The sequence below is a fragment of the Bidens hawaiensis genome, unplaced genomic scaffold (assembly GCF_021521415.1).
Source record: "Bidens hawaiensis isolate Kalapana, Puna unplaced genomic scaffold, B.hawaiensis_p1.1 tig00004357_1, whole genome shotgun sequence".
NCBI classification, from domain to species: Eukaryota; Viridiplantae; Streptophyta; class Magnoliopsida; order Asterales; family Asteraceae; genus Bidens; species Bidens hawaiensis.
This window is the reverse complement of record NW_027491262.1, coordinates 197,697-213,109: the sequence shown is the minus strand read 5'-3', so window position 1 is coordinate 213,109 and position 15,413 is coordinate 197,697. Positions and strand designations below refer to the sequence as shown.

At 32.0% G+C, this 15,413-nt stretch overlaps 2 protein-coding genes across 2 annotated transcripts; both read right to left on the bottom strand.

Moving 5' to 3' along the window:
• Window positions 1-4,431: 4,431 nt before the first annotated feature.
• LOC143626277 (F-box protein At4g35930-like) lies at window positions 4,432-6,317 on the bottom strand. Its single transcript, XM_077096419.1, has 5 exons — window positions 6,245-6,317; window positions 5,166-5,579; window positions 5,002-5,076; window positions 4,809-4,915; window positions 4,432-4,712 (listed from the first exon to the last, which is right to left on the bottom strand). The coding sequence occupies exons 2-5, from the start codon at window positions 5,550-5,552 to the stop codon at window positions 4,445-4,447; spliced, it is 837 nt and encodes a 278-aa protein (XP_076952534.1). The 5' UTR covers window positions 5,553-5,579; window positions 6,245-6,317; the 3' UTR covers window positions 4,432-4,444.
• A 4,701-nt stretch (window positions 6,318-11,018) lies between these two features.
• LOC143626352 (la-related protein 1C-like) lies at window positions 11,019-14,309 on the bottom strand. The gene is made up of 6 exons (XM_077096475.1): window positions 14,097-14,309; window positions 13,460-14,012; window positions 13,244-13,379; window positions 13,073-13,163; window positions 11,435-11,506; window positions 11,019-11,252 (listed from the first exon to the last, which is right to left on the bottom strand). Exons 1-6 carry the CDS (start codon window positions 14,307-14,309, stop codon window positions 11,019-11,021), a joined length of 1,299 nt encoding a protein of 432 aa, XP_076952590.1.
• Between the last annotated feature and the right edge of the window lie 1,104 nt (window positions 14,310-15,413).

Below are 15,413 nucleotides of genomic sequence, written 5' to 3'. Positions count from 1 at the left end.
AAATTAGTAAAAAAATGTTAAAAAATAGCAAAACAAATTTTTTTTAATGTTTTGATATTTTGTATTAAATGTTACAACATATATTGAATGTAACAAAAAAAGAAAAAAGAAAAAAACGATCTTACATAGGGTTTTCGCGGGTTTTCATAACTCAAGTGGGTTTTCATTCTATACTTTGCCTATATATATATATATATATATGTATATATATATATGTTTAAGTTCAGAAAAGAAATGAAATTACTGTGAGAATGTGAGAAATAAATATGGGCCACTAGTTTTATTTTATGTTTTAAATTTTTAAAACTAAATGAAAAAAATGTAAATGCAACAATAAACGCATTCTCTTTCTTCAATTAATACAACTAATATAACCATAATAAATCATTTCTAATTAATAAATATCATAAAATAATATTTCAATTGATATACTTAGAAAATTATTGTTATAAATAATAATAAAAAAATAATCATACAAATGTGTTCATTAAATATAAACAATAAATATACAACCTCACAAAATTATATAACCTACACTTGTTTTGAGCAATAAAAACGTACAACATGCAAAAAAGTATACAACTTACATATGTAATTCGACATCAACAATTATATAAACTAGACAAAGATATACATATCCTATACGTGTGTAGGTTATATGTTTTTCGTGTGTAGGTAAAATGTTTTCTTATTCTTAGAACAAGTGTATGTTATATGTTTTTGTGTAGGTTGTATATTTTTTATTGACATTTAATGCTAACATATGTAAGATAGTTTTTTGTATTATTCATCACAATGTACCTACGTGTTGATGGATATTGATATATTGATCGAGTTGGAAGAAATTGGTTTTGGATAGAAAAAAAATTAATGTATGAATAAATTGTATTTGTGTAGGATAAAATTTTCAAGTGTAGGTTATATATTTTTCGTGTGTAGGTTATACGTTTTCGTGTATAGTTTATTGATGCTGAATTTTGTGCGTCGGTTATATGTTTTTCGTGTGTAGGTTATATGTTTTCTTATTCTTAGAACAAGTGTATGTTATATGTTTTTGTGTAAGTTGTGTACCTTTTTGTTGATATTTAATACAAACACGTGTAAGATAGTTTTTTGTACCATTCATCACAATATAACTACGTGTTGATGAATATTAATATATTGAGTTGAAAGAAATTGGTTTTGGATAAAAAAAAAATTTAATGTACGAATAAATTGTACTTGTGTAGGATAAAAATTCAAGAGATAAAAAGTAAGTTATAAAAATAAATTAATTCTTAATATTTTTCAATTTTAATAATTTGATTAGTTATATTAATTAAATAGATAAGTATTATATTTATAGTTATATTAATTGAAGATAGAGCATGTATTAATACTTTCCTCATTTATCTTTAAGCATTTAAAATCTAAAATAAAACTAGTGGTCAATATTCATTTCTCACATTTCTCATAGTAATCTCATTTCTCTCCTGAACCATCCCCTATATATATATATATGTAGCTATCATAAGAATTCTTTACATTGTTTTCTGTAAAACCACAAGATATAAGAAAAATATGTATAAATGGTGTGAATGAGAAACTGTATAAATATACAAATCATTGAATTATTAAAGTAATAGTCATACTAAAAAGGGTAGCAAAACTTAGTTATAAATAATTAATTGTAGTTAAAATCGGTTTTTAAATTGTTTGAAAGGAAATAGTTGGTTATGATTCTAAAAACATTAATTAGTGAGGTTATTATTCTAGAAAATATTAATTAGTGAATTATGTGACAATTCTAAAGATGGAAACCTTGTAAGCTTATGTGGGTATCCTATTTGAAGGCCATGTAGATATCTTGTTTTGCTTTAATAGTATAGTAAGAAGATTAGCATTATGATTAAAATTAATTGATTAATTATGTGAAAATTATAAGCATGGAAAGTGGATGACATGGAACATTAGGTGGACACCCTAGAAGAAGGACAAGTGGACAAATTGGTTTTCCTTTAATACATTAGTTAGATTAGATGTAATAAAGTCAAAGTAAATGTTAAGGCGTGTATTGACAACAAACATGTATTTATTCCTTTTGCTTTTGACACTTTTGGTTTCTCGGCATGAAGCTGTGGAGTTACTTATCCGTATTCAGCGGATCATGCATAGTAATGTTATGACTCGAAGATCAGCAAATGCAGTTTTTAAAAGATTGGGTTTTGCAATTCAAAAGGGGGTAGCGGCGCAGCTTGTTGCCCGCTTGCCTTCTGCATCGATGTAATCTAAACATTGAAATTTTTTATATTTAGGTTGGTCAAAAAAAAAATATTAAGTTATGAATTCAAAACTTTAAATGTTAAGTTTGACCAATGCTTGTGTTATATATTGGTTTAAACGTTAATTAGCATTAGGATTAAAATTAATTTGATTACTTATGTTGAAATTTTTAACATGGAAAGTGGATGACATGAAACGTTATGTGGACACTCTAGGAGAAGAACAAGTGGACAAATATTAGTTAGATATGAAATGTCAATGTTTAACGTTAAGTACTAGTCATTTAAAACTTAATCATCATAAAAAAAAAATAATTACGTGCAAAGAGACATCTCTTCATAAAAAATCATTTATGTGTTAACAATTTCTCATGTATTAATGTAGTAACTGAAAACTATATATTAATGTATATTTTTTTTAACATGATAACTCATTACAAGAGAACTCTTAAAAAAATAAAAATAAAATAAATCAAATCAAATTGGAGCTAAAATTTGAAAATTAACTTTATTGAAGAACTCTACAATTATTGTTGCGTACACTTTAGTGGTTATATGTAACTTTACAATTATGTTATATATTAAATAATAATTCTTAAAACAGGTCTCATTACAACCATCACTTTTATGAAGTCAAAATGTCCAACAAATGGGTGTCTTTCTTTCCAAACAGGTGGGAAGGTAATGTAAGTTAGCTAGTATGATAAATGTCCCATGCATTTAATTATACTTGTGAGCCACACAAGCTCCACACACTATCTTCATGTTTATCTCATTAATAAACTGCTCTTTCATGTGAAATTTTATTTGATATAAGTCACTGGTCTACTGCTACTTCTCAAGGCTCAACAGAAGGCCCAGATCGTTTTTTACTATCGGATTGTCTTCCGTAGCTTTCTCACCCCCTTTGAAAGCATGCTAGTGCTCGACTAATAATAATAGGAGGCATGCAGCCTTGTTAATTACCAATAATAACAAGAGTTTAATCTAATTTTGTAAGGAGTTTTTCTTTAGTCGTCTTAAACCAGCGCATGAGGCTCTTGTATACACAAGATTCTGGGAGTTTCGGGCTGGACTTAAACCATAAATAGGGAGTAAAATGTTGACTTTTCCTGCCTTTTGTTTACTAATTAAAATTTTTAAGCTTTTTTGTTTGAACTTGAGGACCTGGTTTAAAAATATGTGCGTAAGTGAACGCATCACATAATGGAATGATGAGATCGCATTGTTGCAGTTGATGTACAGCTCCACTGATGCAGATGTTATGTTGTATAATGCGACTGTTGTATGTGGTAATAAGTAATTAAACAAATTAGATGATCAATTGCAATATGTATGAGTTTTTCATATCTGATCATCAATTATACACTAACACACTTGGTTTGAGTAGTTTAACAGATTAGACTATCAATTGAGCAATCTAACCAGAGACTGTGAGAATAACTTACATTTTAGTTTTTAAAAGTTAACCAATTAACATATTGCCCTTAAATAAACCTGTCTTTTTTTAGTAACCTCAAGTCCTTAACACCTCACTCAGGATCAAAATGCATCAAAGCACAAGTTTTTAAAACTATAAGTTGAGGACTACACATTGTTATTTGTTTATATAGCATGATGTAAGCATAAAACTGGACTCTCTTTCAAACATGTTTTTATTCAATTTTATATTAAATTTTATGCAAGTTTAGTGAGAGATTCAAACTTTTTACTCTTTAAGATTGTTCAATAGGTACCTTCCAAAATTAATGCTAAAAGAAGTAAACAATTACTTATAATAGCAGCATGTGACACTGGTGTTTTACTTACATGTGGATCCGCCCTTGTGTGCAACAAGAAAATTACAACAAACAATTTGAAGAAGATAGAAAAAATCAAAGAAACTTGAAAACCACCAAATATAGTAGTATTACTTGCCATAAACAAAAAATAAAATAAACAAACCAACCAACTCCTAAATGAAATTGTTCTAATAATATTTACAAACCATAACATTCAACATATTATTCCATTATCAACCATAGTAGTCTACCACTCATCAAGCTGATGACTGCCTCCATTAGATTTTTCAAAATTGCACCATCATTCCCTACCTACCCACTAATAACACCAATCTAAAAAACATGAAACTAGAGAGAGAAAGAGAAGCTTACCACTATACATAACAAAGACTGCAACAAAGCCTAAAGAAGCTTATTCTGAGCAACAGCTTGACAAAGCTCAAGCTCTTCATCATAAAACAACACACGGTTGGAACCGAAAGATTTGCATATCGGTTTCGGTATTAAAGATGGAACAATGTAGCTAGGATGAAACGCCGATTCTTGAAACAAAACCGCTGCAATTTGTCGCATTTCCGTTAACTTTATGCGAGAGGGGGGGCGGGGCCCGTGCCTAGGTGCTTTTGGAGTTATGGGTAGTTTAAAACCTTTGTCTTTATCATCTCCCTTGCTATAAAAGATAGAAAACCAAACCATTAAACTGATTAAACAAAATAATAATTTTCCAAATAAGAAACAGAATATTCATGGGATGTTAAGTGCTAACCTCACAAAAGACAAGTGTTCACAAGGCTGTGTGGATGTGCACAATATTTCTTGTCGAGACCGATCTGGTGTCGTGTAGTTGAAATAAAACTGGCGAGCTATCACGGTCTGAGGAATGAATATGCAAACCATTTTTAAAACTGTTGCTTTTATGTAACAGTTAGACATGATGATATGTATATAGAATAACTCACAGCTTTTCTAACTCGTTCAGAGACATGGAATACCGCTTTCAGTTGGTCATGATGTAAGTGGCAAAGTACCTTTACCTGAACCAATAAATTACACATATTAAAATATAGGTTATGCTAAATTGGAATATATGATCAGTATAAAATAGAGATGAAAAATAGATTACCAGCAACTCCATTGGGAGAGATTCAAGCCTGGAGTCATAATCAGATCCATCCGGTTCAGGAAACGGGTCACGAGGTGTCTTAGGTGTTCTCTGTAAATTATTCTCCTTGTGCACATCAAGTGGTCCAGTCACATGACTGTATCTGAACTTTTCAGGTGATAATAATACAGGGCTGTCATAGACACATTCATTCTGAAACAGAGTATTCTCTGTATCCATAGCATCAATCTTCTTATTCCCAACATCTGCAGATAACTTTGATGCAGACGCTTTGCTATTACGAAGCTGAGCAAGGGCACCTGGCTTCAAATACCTGTTGGATCCGTGCGCCCGCCTCTTCTGCTTTGAAGTCTTGGACATTTTCTCTTTAGGCGACACTTTGCCCATTCTAGTTGTTATTTGCCTCCTCTACTGCTGCGAAAATCCAAATAAATGTCAGATCCAGTGTAATCACATCAGATATCAACCAAATATACGATACGATATTTAATTTTATTCCTACAATAACCCCAGAATTAGGTAAATAACAAACTCTACACATAATTACCAAATGCAGATTCAAAAATCTGATTTTACAGGCTGGAGATCGAAGCTTAAAGCAGACAAAATAGCTACAATAATCCTTGAATTAGGTAAATAATTAACTCTACACACAATAACCCTCAATTGAATATATAATTTTTTCTTATTTTATGCCTGCAAATCAACAATAATCCCTGAAGTTAGTTAAATAACTAACTCTATACGCAATAACCAATACAGATACAGGTGTTGACTTTACAGATAGTAAATCAAAGCTTAAAGCAGACAAAATACATCTGTATACAGCTACTTCACGCAGAACAGTACATGATACAGTTAATGACTGTTATTCGTTTCAACAAGCTGAATAACAGTCATTAACGGAAACATAGACGAACCGCAGCCTACGATCTATAAACATGAACTTATTATCTGCTAATACTTAGAGTTAAGTCACATCAGATATCAATTGAATATATAATATTTAACTTTACGCCTACAATAATCACCAAACGCAGACTACGATCTATAAACATGAACTTAAATTAAACAATTACCGTCAGAGGTCACCGATAGCCTTCATCCTCTCGCTCGGTATCAATTCACCTGCAAAAATCAACAAAACCTATATTAAAGCACGTGCGATGCAGAAATCAACTAATCGATTCATTTCAAAGCAATTAATTGAATCCAAGACGAACCTGCAGAGAGAGAGTGTGAGAAGATTGGGGGAAACGAAGGTTGCTAGGGTTTTAAATCTGCAATTTGAAATGATTCCGGTTGCCGCCAAATTCGTTTTTATGTATGGAAATAATAATAATAATAAAAATGGGAAACCGTAGCTGACGTGGATCAATTTGATTGGATAGACGTGAGGAATCCGAAGTGCCCGGTGGGGCCTATCTTACGCCCGTAAATTGCGGTTTATTTTTGTTAAAATATTTATTAGAGTCAGTTACACAAATCTTTTATTGTTTATAAATATACCCGAATTAATTAAAACCATTTATTATTCATGTCATAAATACTTTTAATATATTTACTAAATTATTATTTTTATTATTATTATTATTATTATTATTATTATTATTATTATTATTTATTTTTAAACTATATATTTAATAACTTGAAACCAAATCTTTTGAAAAGCAAAATATCAATAATACTCAGATTATTTAACGAAGTATATTCAATAAAGTTTATAAATGTTGATATAAGCTAGATGGTCCTCATGTGAAGTTTAGTTAATTTTTGTCTTTAAAAGTTTATATCAAGTTTTTAAAAGTTTATATCAATTTTTGTCATTTGGATAACACTGACATGTCTGATTATCTTCGTTTCGCTCTCAATAGAAAACCCACAGTAGGTGAAATCTTAGTTATATGTCTATGTAATCAATAAAAGTTATTTAATTTAATAATAATAAGATATCTTAAGAATTAAGTATAACAAAAACGTTTTTTTTACCATACCTTACTATACTATTAAAGTAACACAAGGTTTTCACATTGTATTCAACTAGCATGTTCATAAAGGCTTCTAACTTATCAATTTTACATTTATATATTTTCCACGTGTTAATTTGAACATTAATTTTAAACATTAAAATTTCAAAACAAATTGTTATAATATTCATTTATTGAATAATATAAAGACAATAATTGTTTCTATTGTTATTTTTTAAATTTTGGGACTTTGTTATTTTTTTTTTTTTGGATTTTGAGAAATTATTTATGAACATTTGGACCGGATGTATGGATATTTTGATTGAAATGGTGGTTTAAGTCACGAGGTTGTAATTATATTGCTGCTTTATTAAACACGTAATTTAATAAAAATTATAATTATATCTCATTGTTATAGTCATATTTGTAGCATTTTTTATACTGTGTACTTGTATGTTATATGACTTTGATAAAAATAGTTTTTATAACACACAACTTATGTTGCAACATCTATATATTTGCGCTTCATAGTTTACAACATATGACTTCAGTAGATGTTGAAATTTTAATTAATATGTTTTTTTTTGTTTCATGGTATAAGTTAGAAATATGTTACATAACTTAGAATTATGTTTTAAATTGTTAATTTTCTTCATTTGTCTTTGTATGTTGGGTTCTTTTTATTAAAACAACAATGTTTAATAATAATAATAATAATAATAATAATAATGCTAGATTATCCAACGTTTACAATTCATTAAAATGTATATAACAAACACACACACATATATATATCTGAAATTTTATATATTTTCCGTGCGTGTGTAACACGGGATCTAACCTAGTGGATCAGTATAACAAGCCTATGTTTTGATGACAATTTTCTTGCTATTTTCATCAAAATTCCTTATTTATTATTCTTAGCTCTTATGATTCTTATTATTCAACCACTTTTAATGGTGTTAATAACTTATTAACAAAACAAATGGTTTCAAAACTTCCTTGGCTTTAAATGCATGTTTGGGTCGTCTTGACCATACAAAGAAAGAATTTAGTCATGTATATTTTAATGTTGGTTGTGACTTTTGAATTAAACGAATAAGTTTTTAAGGCCAATAGGCCATGGTGTTTAGTTTTCATGTATCGTAGCTAACTAACTACCAAATGTGATCGAATAGCCTCGTAAATATTTAAACCATCCATGATTACGTTCTCAAATTATAACGAACTTTTCTCGTTTAAACTACATGCCAAATAACGAGGTGTTACACAAACGATAAATGATTATTCAAGTACCTAATGATGATTAGGAATAAAGTGTCCAGTTTGATATATGCCTAGAGATTTTTATTATTTTTTGTTTTTGAGAAATGGATCATTTAATTGCTTTCGTGATTTCTGAGGCAAATCAATCCATACAAAAATGTTTATTATTATATGTATATATTCACATATATATAAAATTTATATAGTACTTCATTATAATAGTTTATTTATTATCTTGAGATGGGGGTTATAGTTTTTTACAAATGTCAAAATGGAGTTCACAGCAAGGGACAATTTGGTACTGGGTACATGACACTTGGTACTTGGTAGTAGTCGGTGGTCTCTAAAACTATGTTAAGGATTAATATATGAAACTTACTCTGTTCTGTTCTGTTCTGTTTTGTTTGTCGGTTTATTTCCCTTTAATGTATTTGTGCTAGTTAAACTACCCTTGCATATTACCTTTTAGTTTAATCTTGGCGTCTCATAAGCTTCGATTAAAAATTGGATGTCCGATAATATTGTTACGGAATATCAATCCATCACTCGGTCTATGTAATGACACAAGATTAATATGTAAAGGTTTCCGCTATTGATGTAGAAACAGTTGTTGGTCAACACAAAAAAAAAATAGTATATTTGCCAAGAATATCTCTAAGTCTTTCTGAAAACGACATGTTCCCATTTAAGCTAATACGAAAACAGTCTTCCATTCAACTTAGCTTTTTTTCTTGACCATCAACAAAGCTCAAGGTCAAACAATTTCACACGTCGGTGTTTTATCTACCAGATTCTGTACTTTTACATGGGCAACTATACATGGCATTATCAAGAGGGATGTCACGGGAAAATACAAAGCTATTAGTACATCCTGCCAAAGATTTTAGACGAGATGGGATATACACCTCAAATGTTGTCTGCTGTTAAGCATTACGTGATGAATGAACCACGCGTGTTATAAAATGTAGTCATGCTATAGATTTTGGCTTTAATGCTTTATATTTCAGAATATATTTTGAATACATTTTGAATTTATTATTATCATTATACTTTATTCATTGTAACAGAAATTGAATTAAGACATGGTCTTCCTTATCAAATCAATCATTTACAATATAAGAATTTGTTTCTTTTTTGATTACATAAACTAGGAATCTCCTATGGACGAAACAAAGAACTTAGAAGAAATGTCATGTGCCAATTTAACATCAATACTAAATATATAACATTTTTGGTTTTGGTAAAACATGTATGAGAGACTAAACATTTTTTTTTTGCAGCGTCCAAACATGCTCCAGCAGATGTGATAGTTAAGGATGAGAAGATAATAGAAACTCATCATCTAGTCACTGAAGCAGTCAAACAAGAAGACAAAATATGCAAATGAGGTCATTGAAATGTGTAAGACATATGACTAAAACTAATCACCGCAATGCAAGTGGTTAACACACGTGTTGGTTTATTAAAACTGAAATGATGTTTATGACTTACATTTTCTTATTTATATTTTTGACCTTTTGTTTTACTTAATTGAGTTATTTAATATATACTTATGGCATAGATAGATCACATTGATGCGGCAAAATACAAAAACTAACAAAACCAATACACAATATATCACGAGAGCAATGATAAACTAACTCAAAACGAGGATCACATTGTAAATCACCGTCACCGCCGCTAGTATCTAATAAACATACAGGAGCATTCATGTGGCTTATAGCTCTATAAAACCTTGCTCAAAATCAGCTAGAATAATTATCGATTGGAGGCGACCTTGAATGGGAATAAAGATATAGAAAGAATAGCAAGTCTATAAATACAGGGGAGTCTACAAAAGCCAGGGGATGTGCACAGAGTTTTGGCCCAAACCATAACCGAAGTGTCGATTAACCATACAATGATGACTGATCGGTTTTGGAACTTCGTATGTTGGTTTGGTTTGATTGTGCCTAGTTTACCGAACTAGATTTTCTTTAAACTAAAAAACAAAAAAAAAGTGCTTAGGCTTGAGTAAAATGCCCAAAGACAATACACCTGGACTTGACAGTTTGGACCCAAAACAGCACATTCCGGTTTTAGAATTTGTCAAGCAAAACAACACAAAAGAGCAACTTGAAACAGATTCAAATCAATTCGGGCAACACAAACACAAAGAACCTCTGCCACACCTGCATCAAATATGTCACATGCATGCAAGAGCGAAGATAAAGTATTGTATCATATTCAAATGGAACTTAATAATAGCACACAATTCATATGATTTGATCACAAGTCCAAATCACCTCAGAGCAGCAAGAAGTATTATACTGGGGAAGTAAATCACAAAATCCTCCCCCAATAACATCAACCCAAAACATAAACCAAGAACCACAAAGGACAGACAGATAGTTTTAAAACATTGGTCCAAAAAAAGAAGCAAATCCTTAAATCCAAACAAACCCATACTTACTCATGTCATAATAATCCTATCCTTTTGGTGTTTCTTCCATTCATTATTAAAGTCTTTCTTTTTTAGTTTTTTTTTCAAGTTTTTTAAGGTCCGTCCATGTGCCTCTGAAATCATCATACTTGATATCCATTCTTCTCAAAACGAGTTTTTGAGATTAAAGACTCCGCTTCAAGCTGCCGATGCATGGTCAAAACCAGCCTGTTGACCAGTCACACCAACGGTCCCCTCACCTTCAGAACTCGACCTGCTAAACTGAGTTTCAACTTGCCCGTGCAATGTAAGACTCTGAACCTGAGACACCAACCCTTCATGATTGGTCTGTGGGCTTGATGGATTCAAGTACTGACCAGGTACAGGCATTATCCATTTCATCCAATCATTTCGCCTACGTATCTTATCACCCTATAAAGTCCAGTAAAGTATGTTAAGAAAGTATAATTATTCTTTCATAACAAAGTGAGGACTGGGGAGATAAAAGTATCATAGAACGTTAAAACGCATGATTATCGTTAAGAGATACTAGTGCAAGTTATCAGCAAAACTGCAAAAGTTTGATAAAGCGAGATGGTGAAAATAACTCGTACCTGCACTTCTACAACAGCTGAACTTCGCATAACATCTAATATAAACTGAACATTATCCGTCAAAGAGGAAACCTATAATAGGGCAAAACATCATTTCTTCTTTCACAACAAAAAACATTATAATAAAAAAAAAAAACAAGAAAAGGTTGAGTAGATGGTCCAGCCACCACACTTGCAGTGATATCCACCACACTTTAACAATTGACTAGAGGCCTAGAGCCTAGAGGTCAACATATAGATGCAATGTGATCCCATAACTTGGAAAATTCAAAACTTACATGCATAAAAGATCAAACTGTAATCAAATCATGTATATCTAAAAGTGCATTAACTTGAACTGTAGAATTAAAGGAGCATGGCAACACCAAAATATCACAATCATAATGGAAAAAATAACTTTTGAGATAGTGACTCTTTGCATTCAATATTAGCTAAAAAAACCCCTTACACAACAATGAACTAATTTTACAGAAAAAAACCGAGTCAAAACATAGATGTGATTTTATCAAAGGTTCTCAAAAACTTCACTTTTCTAACATCAAGTAGTATCGATTTTTATGTATCAATTAATTCATAGACACTAAAATGAAGCGGGGCTTATATTAACTGGTACATTGGAATGCTTCATGTATCATTATTTCATAATCATATTCAATGATTTAAATGCCTATTTAACTAATAGCTACTAATGAGTGTGTAGAACAGACTACTTTGATTATGAACGCATCAACATACATGTAAAACTACATCCTTTTCCTGAATACACCATGCAATTAGATTACTGTCCGTTCTATGTCCATCGCTATTGAATTTAAATGCCTATTTAACTAATAGCTACTAATGAGTGTGTAGAACAGACTACTTTGATTATGAACGCATCAACATACATGTAAAACTACATCCTTTTCCTGAATATACCATGCAATTTGATTACTGTCCATTCTATGTCCATCGTTATTGAATTTAAATGCCTATTTAACTAATAGCTACTAATGAGTGTGTAGAACAGACTACTTTGATTATGAATGCATCAACATACATGTAAAACTACATCCTTTTCCTGAATACACCATGCAATTTGATTACTGTCCATTCTATGTCCATCGTCTTAGTTAATAATGAGCTTGCACGTAGACTGTAACCAGACAGTAATCAAATTGCATGGATGGATTCAGGAAAAGAGTGGTAGTTTTACAGAAATGGGGATGCATTCATAATTAAAGTAGACTGTTCTACACACTCACTATTAACACTAGTTAAATTAAATAGACATTTAAATCACTAAATAAGGTTGGGAAATAATGCTGCATGAAGCATTCTAACGTACTAGTTAATATAAATCATGTTAGATTTTAGTGTCTATGAATTATGAATGATATGACTTGTGATAGAAAAGTGAAGTTTTTGAGAACCTTCAATAAAATCACATTTATGGAAGACAAATACGCTCTAATAGAAGTAATTGCTAATATCAAGACAATGCTAGAGTTATTTCATGTTCTGTTTAAACACCAAGCTAGCTGAAGAGTCGCAAATACATGGCTCAATTAAAAAAAAATGCAAACATAAGGGCACTAAAATAGAAGAAAGCATCAACCATTAAATGAATCAACCAAAAGAATTATTCTTTCAACTCACTTTTTTGAAGCCAGCTATTAAGCTAGCAGAAACCCAGCCTTGTTCATCCATGTTTCGCCTCAAGTATGTATCTTTAACCAGGTTCTCATTACTGCAATGGCACCATCATAAATGACAAGTTTCTAATATTATAAAAAACCACCATTCGTTATCCATTTAAAAAAGATGCACCTGAAATAGTAATCAATTTGGTTCACTATGTTAGCATTCAACAAAGGATCATGACCAAAATACACTGGAGATAATGGTGCACCAAAAGGCATGGGTGGAGGAGGTGGACCAAAATAAACTATTGAAGATGTCACATCTGCAGAAGGATGCAAACATCATGCAACACACACGGTTAATAATATAATATCATAGCTATAAGATAATAAAAAACCTCACCAGGGTACAACATATTGTTGCCAAAAGGTTGCATTGGCACATGCATTTGTGGAGGAATAAGTGAAGCAGATGTATGTACAGCGGGTCGTATATAACCACCACCCCTGGGAAAACCTCTTTGAGACTGCAAATGTGTATCTCGGTTATTAAAACTTCTACTGCGTTGATTCCATTCTTGATTCCCACGATCATGATCTCTGTTGTTGAAGCTTCTACTATTGCCTCTTTTATATCCACCCCTTTGATGATTATGCTGCTGCTGCTGTTGATGATCGTTACCACCGTGAGACTGCGCTCCTTTTTGTGACTCACGATGATCACTTCCTGCTTTCCCAGATACGCTAACATTATGTGACGGCTCCACTACCGAATCCTGGGTCGTTGGAGGCTGAGACACCGCTCCGTTAGCTGATACATTTGAGCTAGAATTCCCACCACCGCGCTTAAAAGACTTGTGCTTTGAAGGTGCCACATGATTTGGAGTTGAATTAGGACTTACATCAACAGCAGCAGCAGCCGCCTGTTTATTCGATGGAGATGAACTTCCTGTTACCTACAACAAATCGACAATTTCACATATTATTTCTCATAGCTCAAAGCATGTTTTAATCCAAATTGATAATAGTAATAATGATACCTGTAATGCAGGTGACAATGAAGCATCTGCAAGTGAGTCGGACTTAAGCGTGGGTTTAGTGGACTCTCCGAGGGCAGGCCAGGCGGCACCCATAACGGGATTAAAAGCATCGCTGCCGGAATCATCAGGAGAGCTGGCATTCTCAGTAACCGCGGGGACAATCCGATTCCAGGGAGAATTAGGGGCAATAAGGCCATCGTCAGCAGCAGCCATAGGGTGCGTGGGTTTTATTGGAATGGAATTAGGGTTCTAGGTAGACAAGTTGAAGGACGAAACCCTAACTTAAATAAAAGGATCAAAATTGGGGATGGGTAATAATAATAATAATAATAATAATAATAATAATACTAGGGTTCCAAAGATTACTAGTGTTTGGATCGACTCACTGGGTTATGATGATCCGATCGCACAGCACAGCACAGCACGGAGGCTGATGATGTTTCTATAAAACACAAACAAACACGCACAATTGCCAACGGAGCTCTCTCTCTCTATATCTCTTGGAAACTGGACGCTATGTCAAATGACGCTTTTACCCTTTGCTTCTAAACATCCTTGTTTGTCATGCTCCATGTATCTAGTTGCTCAGGGGGTGTTTGGTACAGAGAATGGAATTGTAAAGAAATGGAATAGAGAAATGGAATTACAGAGAAAGGGAATTGGTCTGGAGAATGAGAATTGACTGTTCTGTTTGGTAGTATAGAGATTTCAGTAGAGAAATATAGCTGAGAATCATTTCTCTTGTTTGGTACATAGAAAATAAACAGAGAATTATATCAACTTTATCATTTGCACAAGTATTTTTTTCATAACAAATATTTATTAAAAAATAAAAAACATATAAAAAGATGCATAAATTCCAACCAAAATATGCATTGATCAAACCAATTCACATACAAAACATTGTTTTTAAGCAAAAAACATCAACCATAGTTAAAACCAATTCACATACAAAACATACTTCAACCATACACAACTATCCCATTGAACCATCAGTATACAACTCGACCATCTCAATTTTCTCTTCTATTGTCAACGCAATTGGTGATAGTTTTGTAGGCCTAGTCCCCATATAGGCCTTTGCCAGCTCAGCAGGTGAAGCCACATCATCTTCAAAGGCCTGTGATGATCCAATTACAGATGAATTTCAAAACTAAAACAAATAACCACAAGCAAAATAATACAACTTACTCTTGCAATGACAACAGGTGTAGAAATTGCAGCATCAAAGTTCACAGTCTCCCTCTCTACTACATGTTTGATCAATGTCCCACTTGTAAATGCATCAGTTTTCGAAGCATGCTATGATGAAAAGGG

What these genes read in the sequence shown, in the direction of transcription:
- LOC143626277 (XM_077096419.1), bottom strand. Translation starts at nt 5,552, where the DNA reads ATGGGCAAAGTGTCGCCTAAAGAGAAAATGTCCAAGACTTCAAAGCAG. An exon ending in CTCTCCCAATGGAGTTGCTG is followed by an intron (nt 5,077 to 5,165) that starts GTAATCTATTTT and finishes TTATTGGTTCAG; the next exon opens with GTAAAGGTACTTTGCCACTT. An exon ending in GAACACTTGTCTTTTGTGAG is followed by an intron (nt 4,713 to 4,808) that starts GTTAGCACTTAA and finishes TATCTTTTATAG; the next exon opens with CAAGGGAGATGATAAAGACA.
- LOC143626352 (XM_077096475.1), bottom strand. Translation starts at nt 14,309, where the DNA reads ATGGCTGCTGCTGACGATGGCCTTATTGCCCCTAATTCTCCCTGGAAT. An exon ending in CATTGTCACCTGCATTACAG is followed by an intron (nt 14,013 to 14,096) that starts GTATCATTATTA and finishes GATTTGTTGTAG; the next exon opens with GTAACAGGAAGTTCATCTCC. An exon ending in CAACAATATGTTGTACCCTG is followed by an intron (nt 13,380 to 13,459) that starts GTGAGGTTTTTT and finishes ATCCTTCTGCAG; the next exon opens with ATGTGACATCTTCAATAGTT.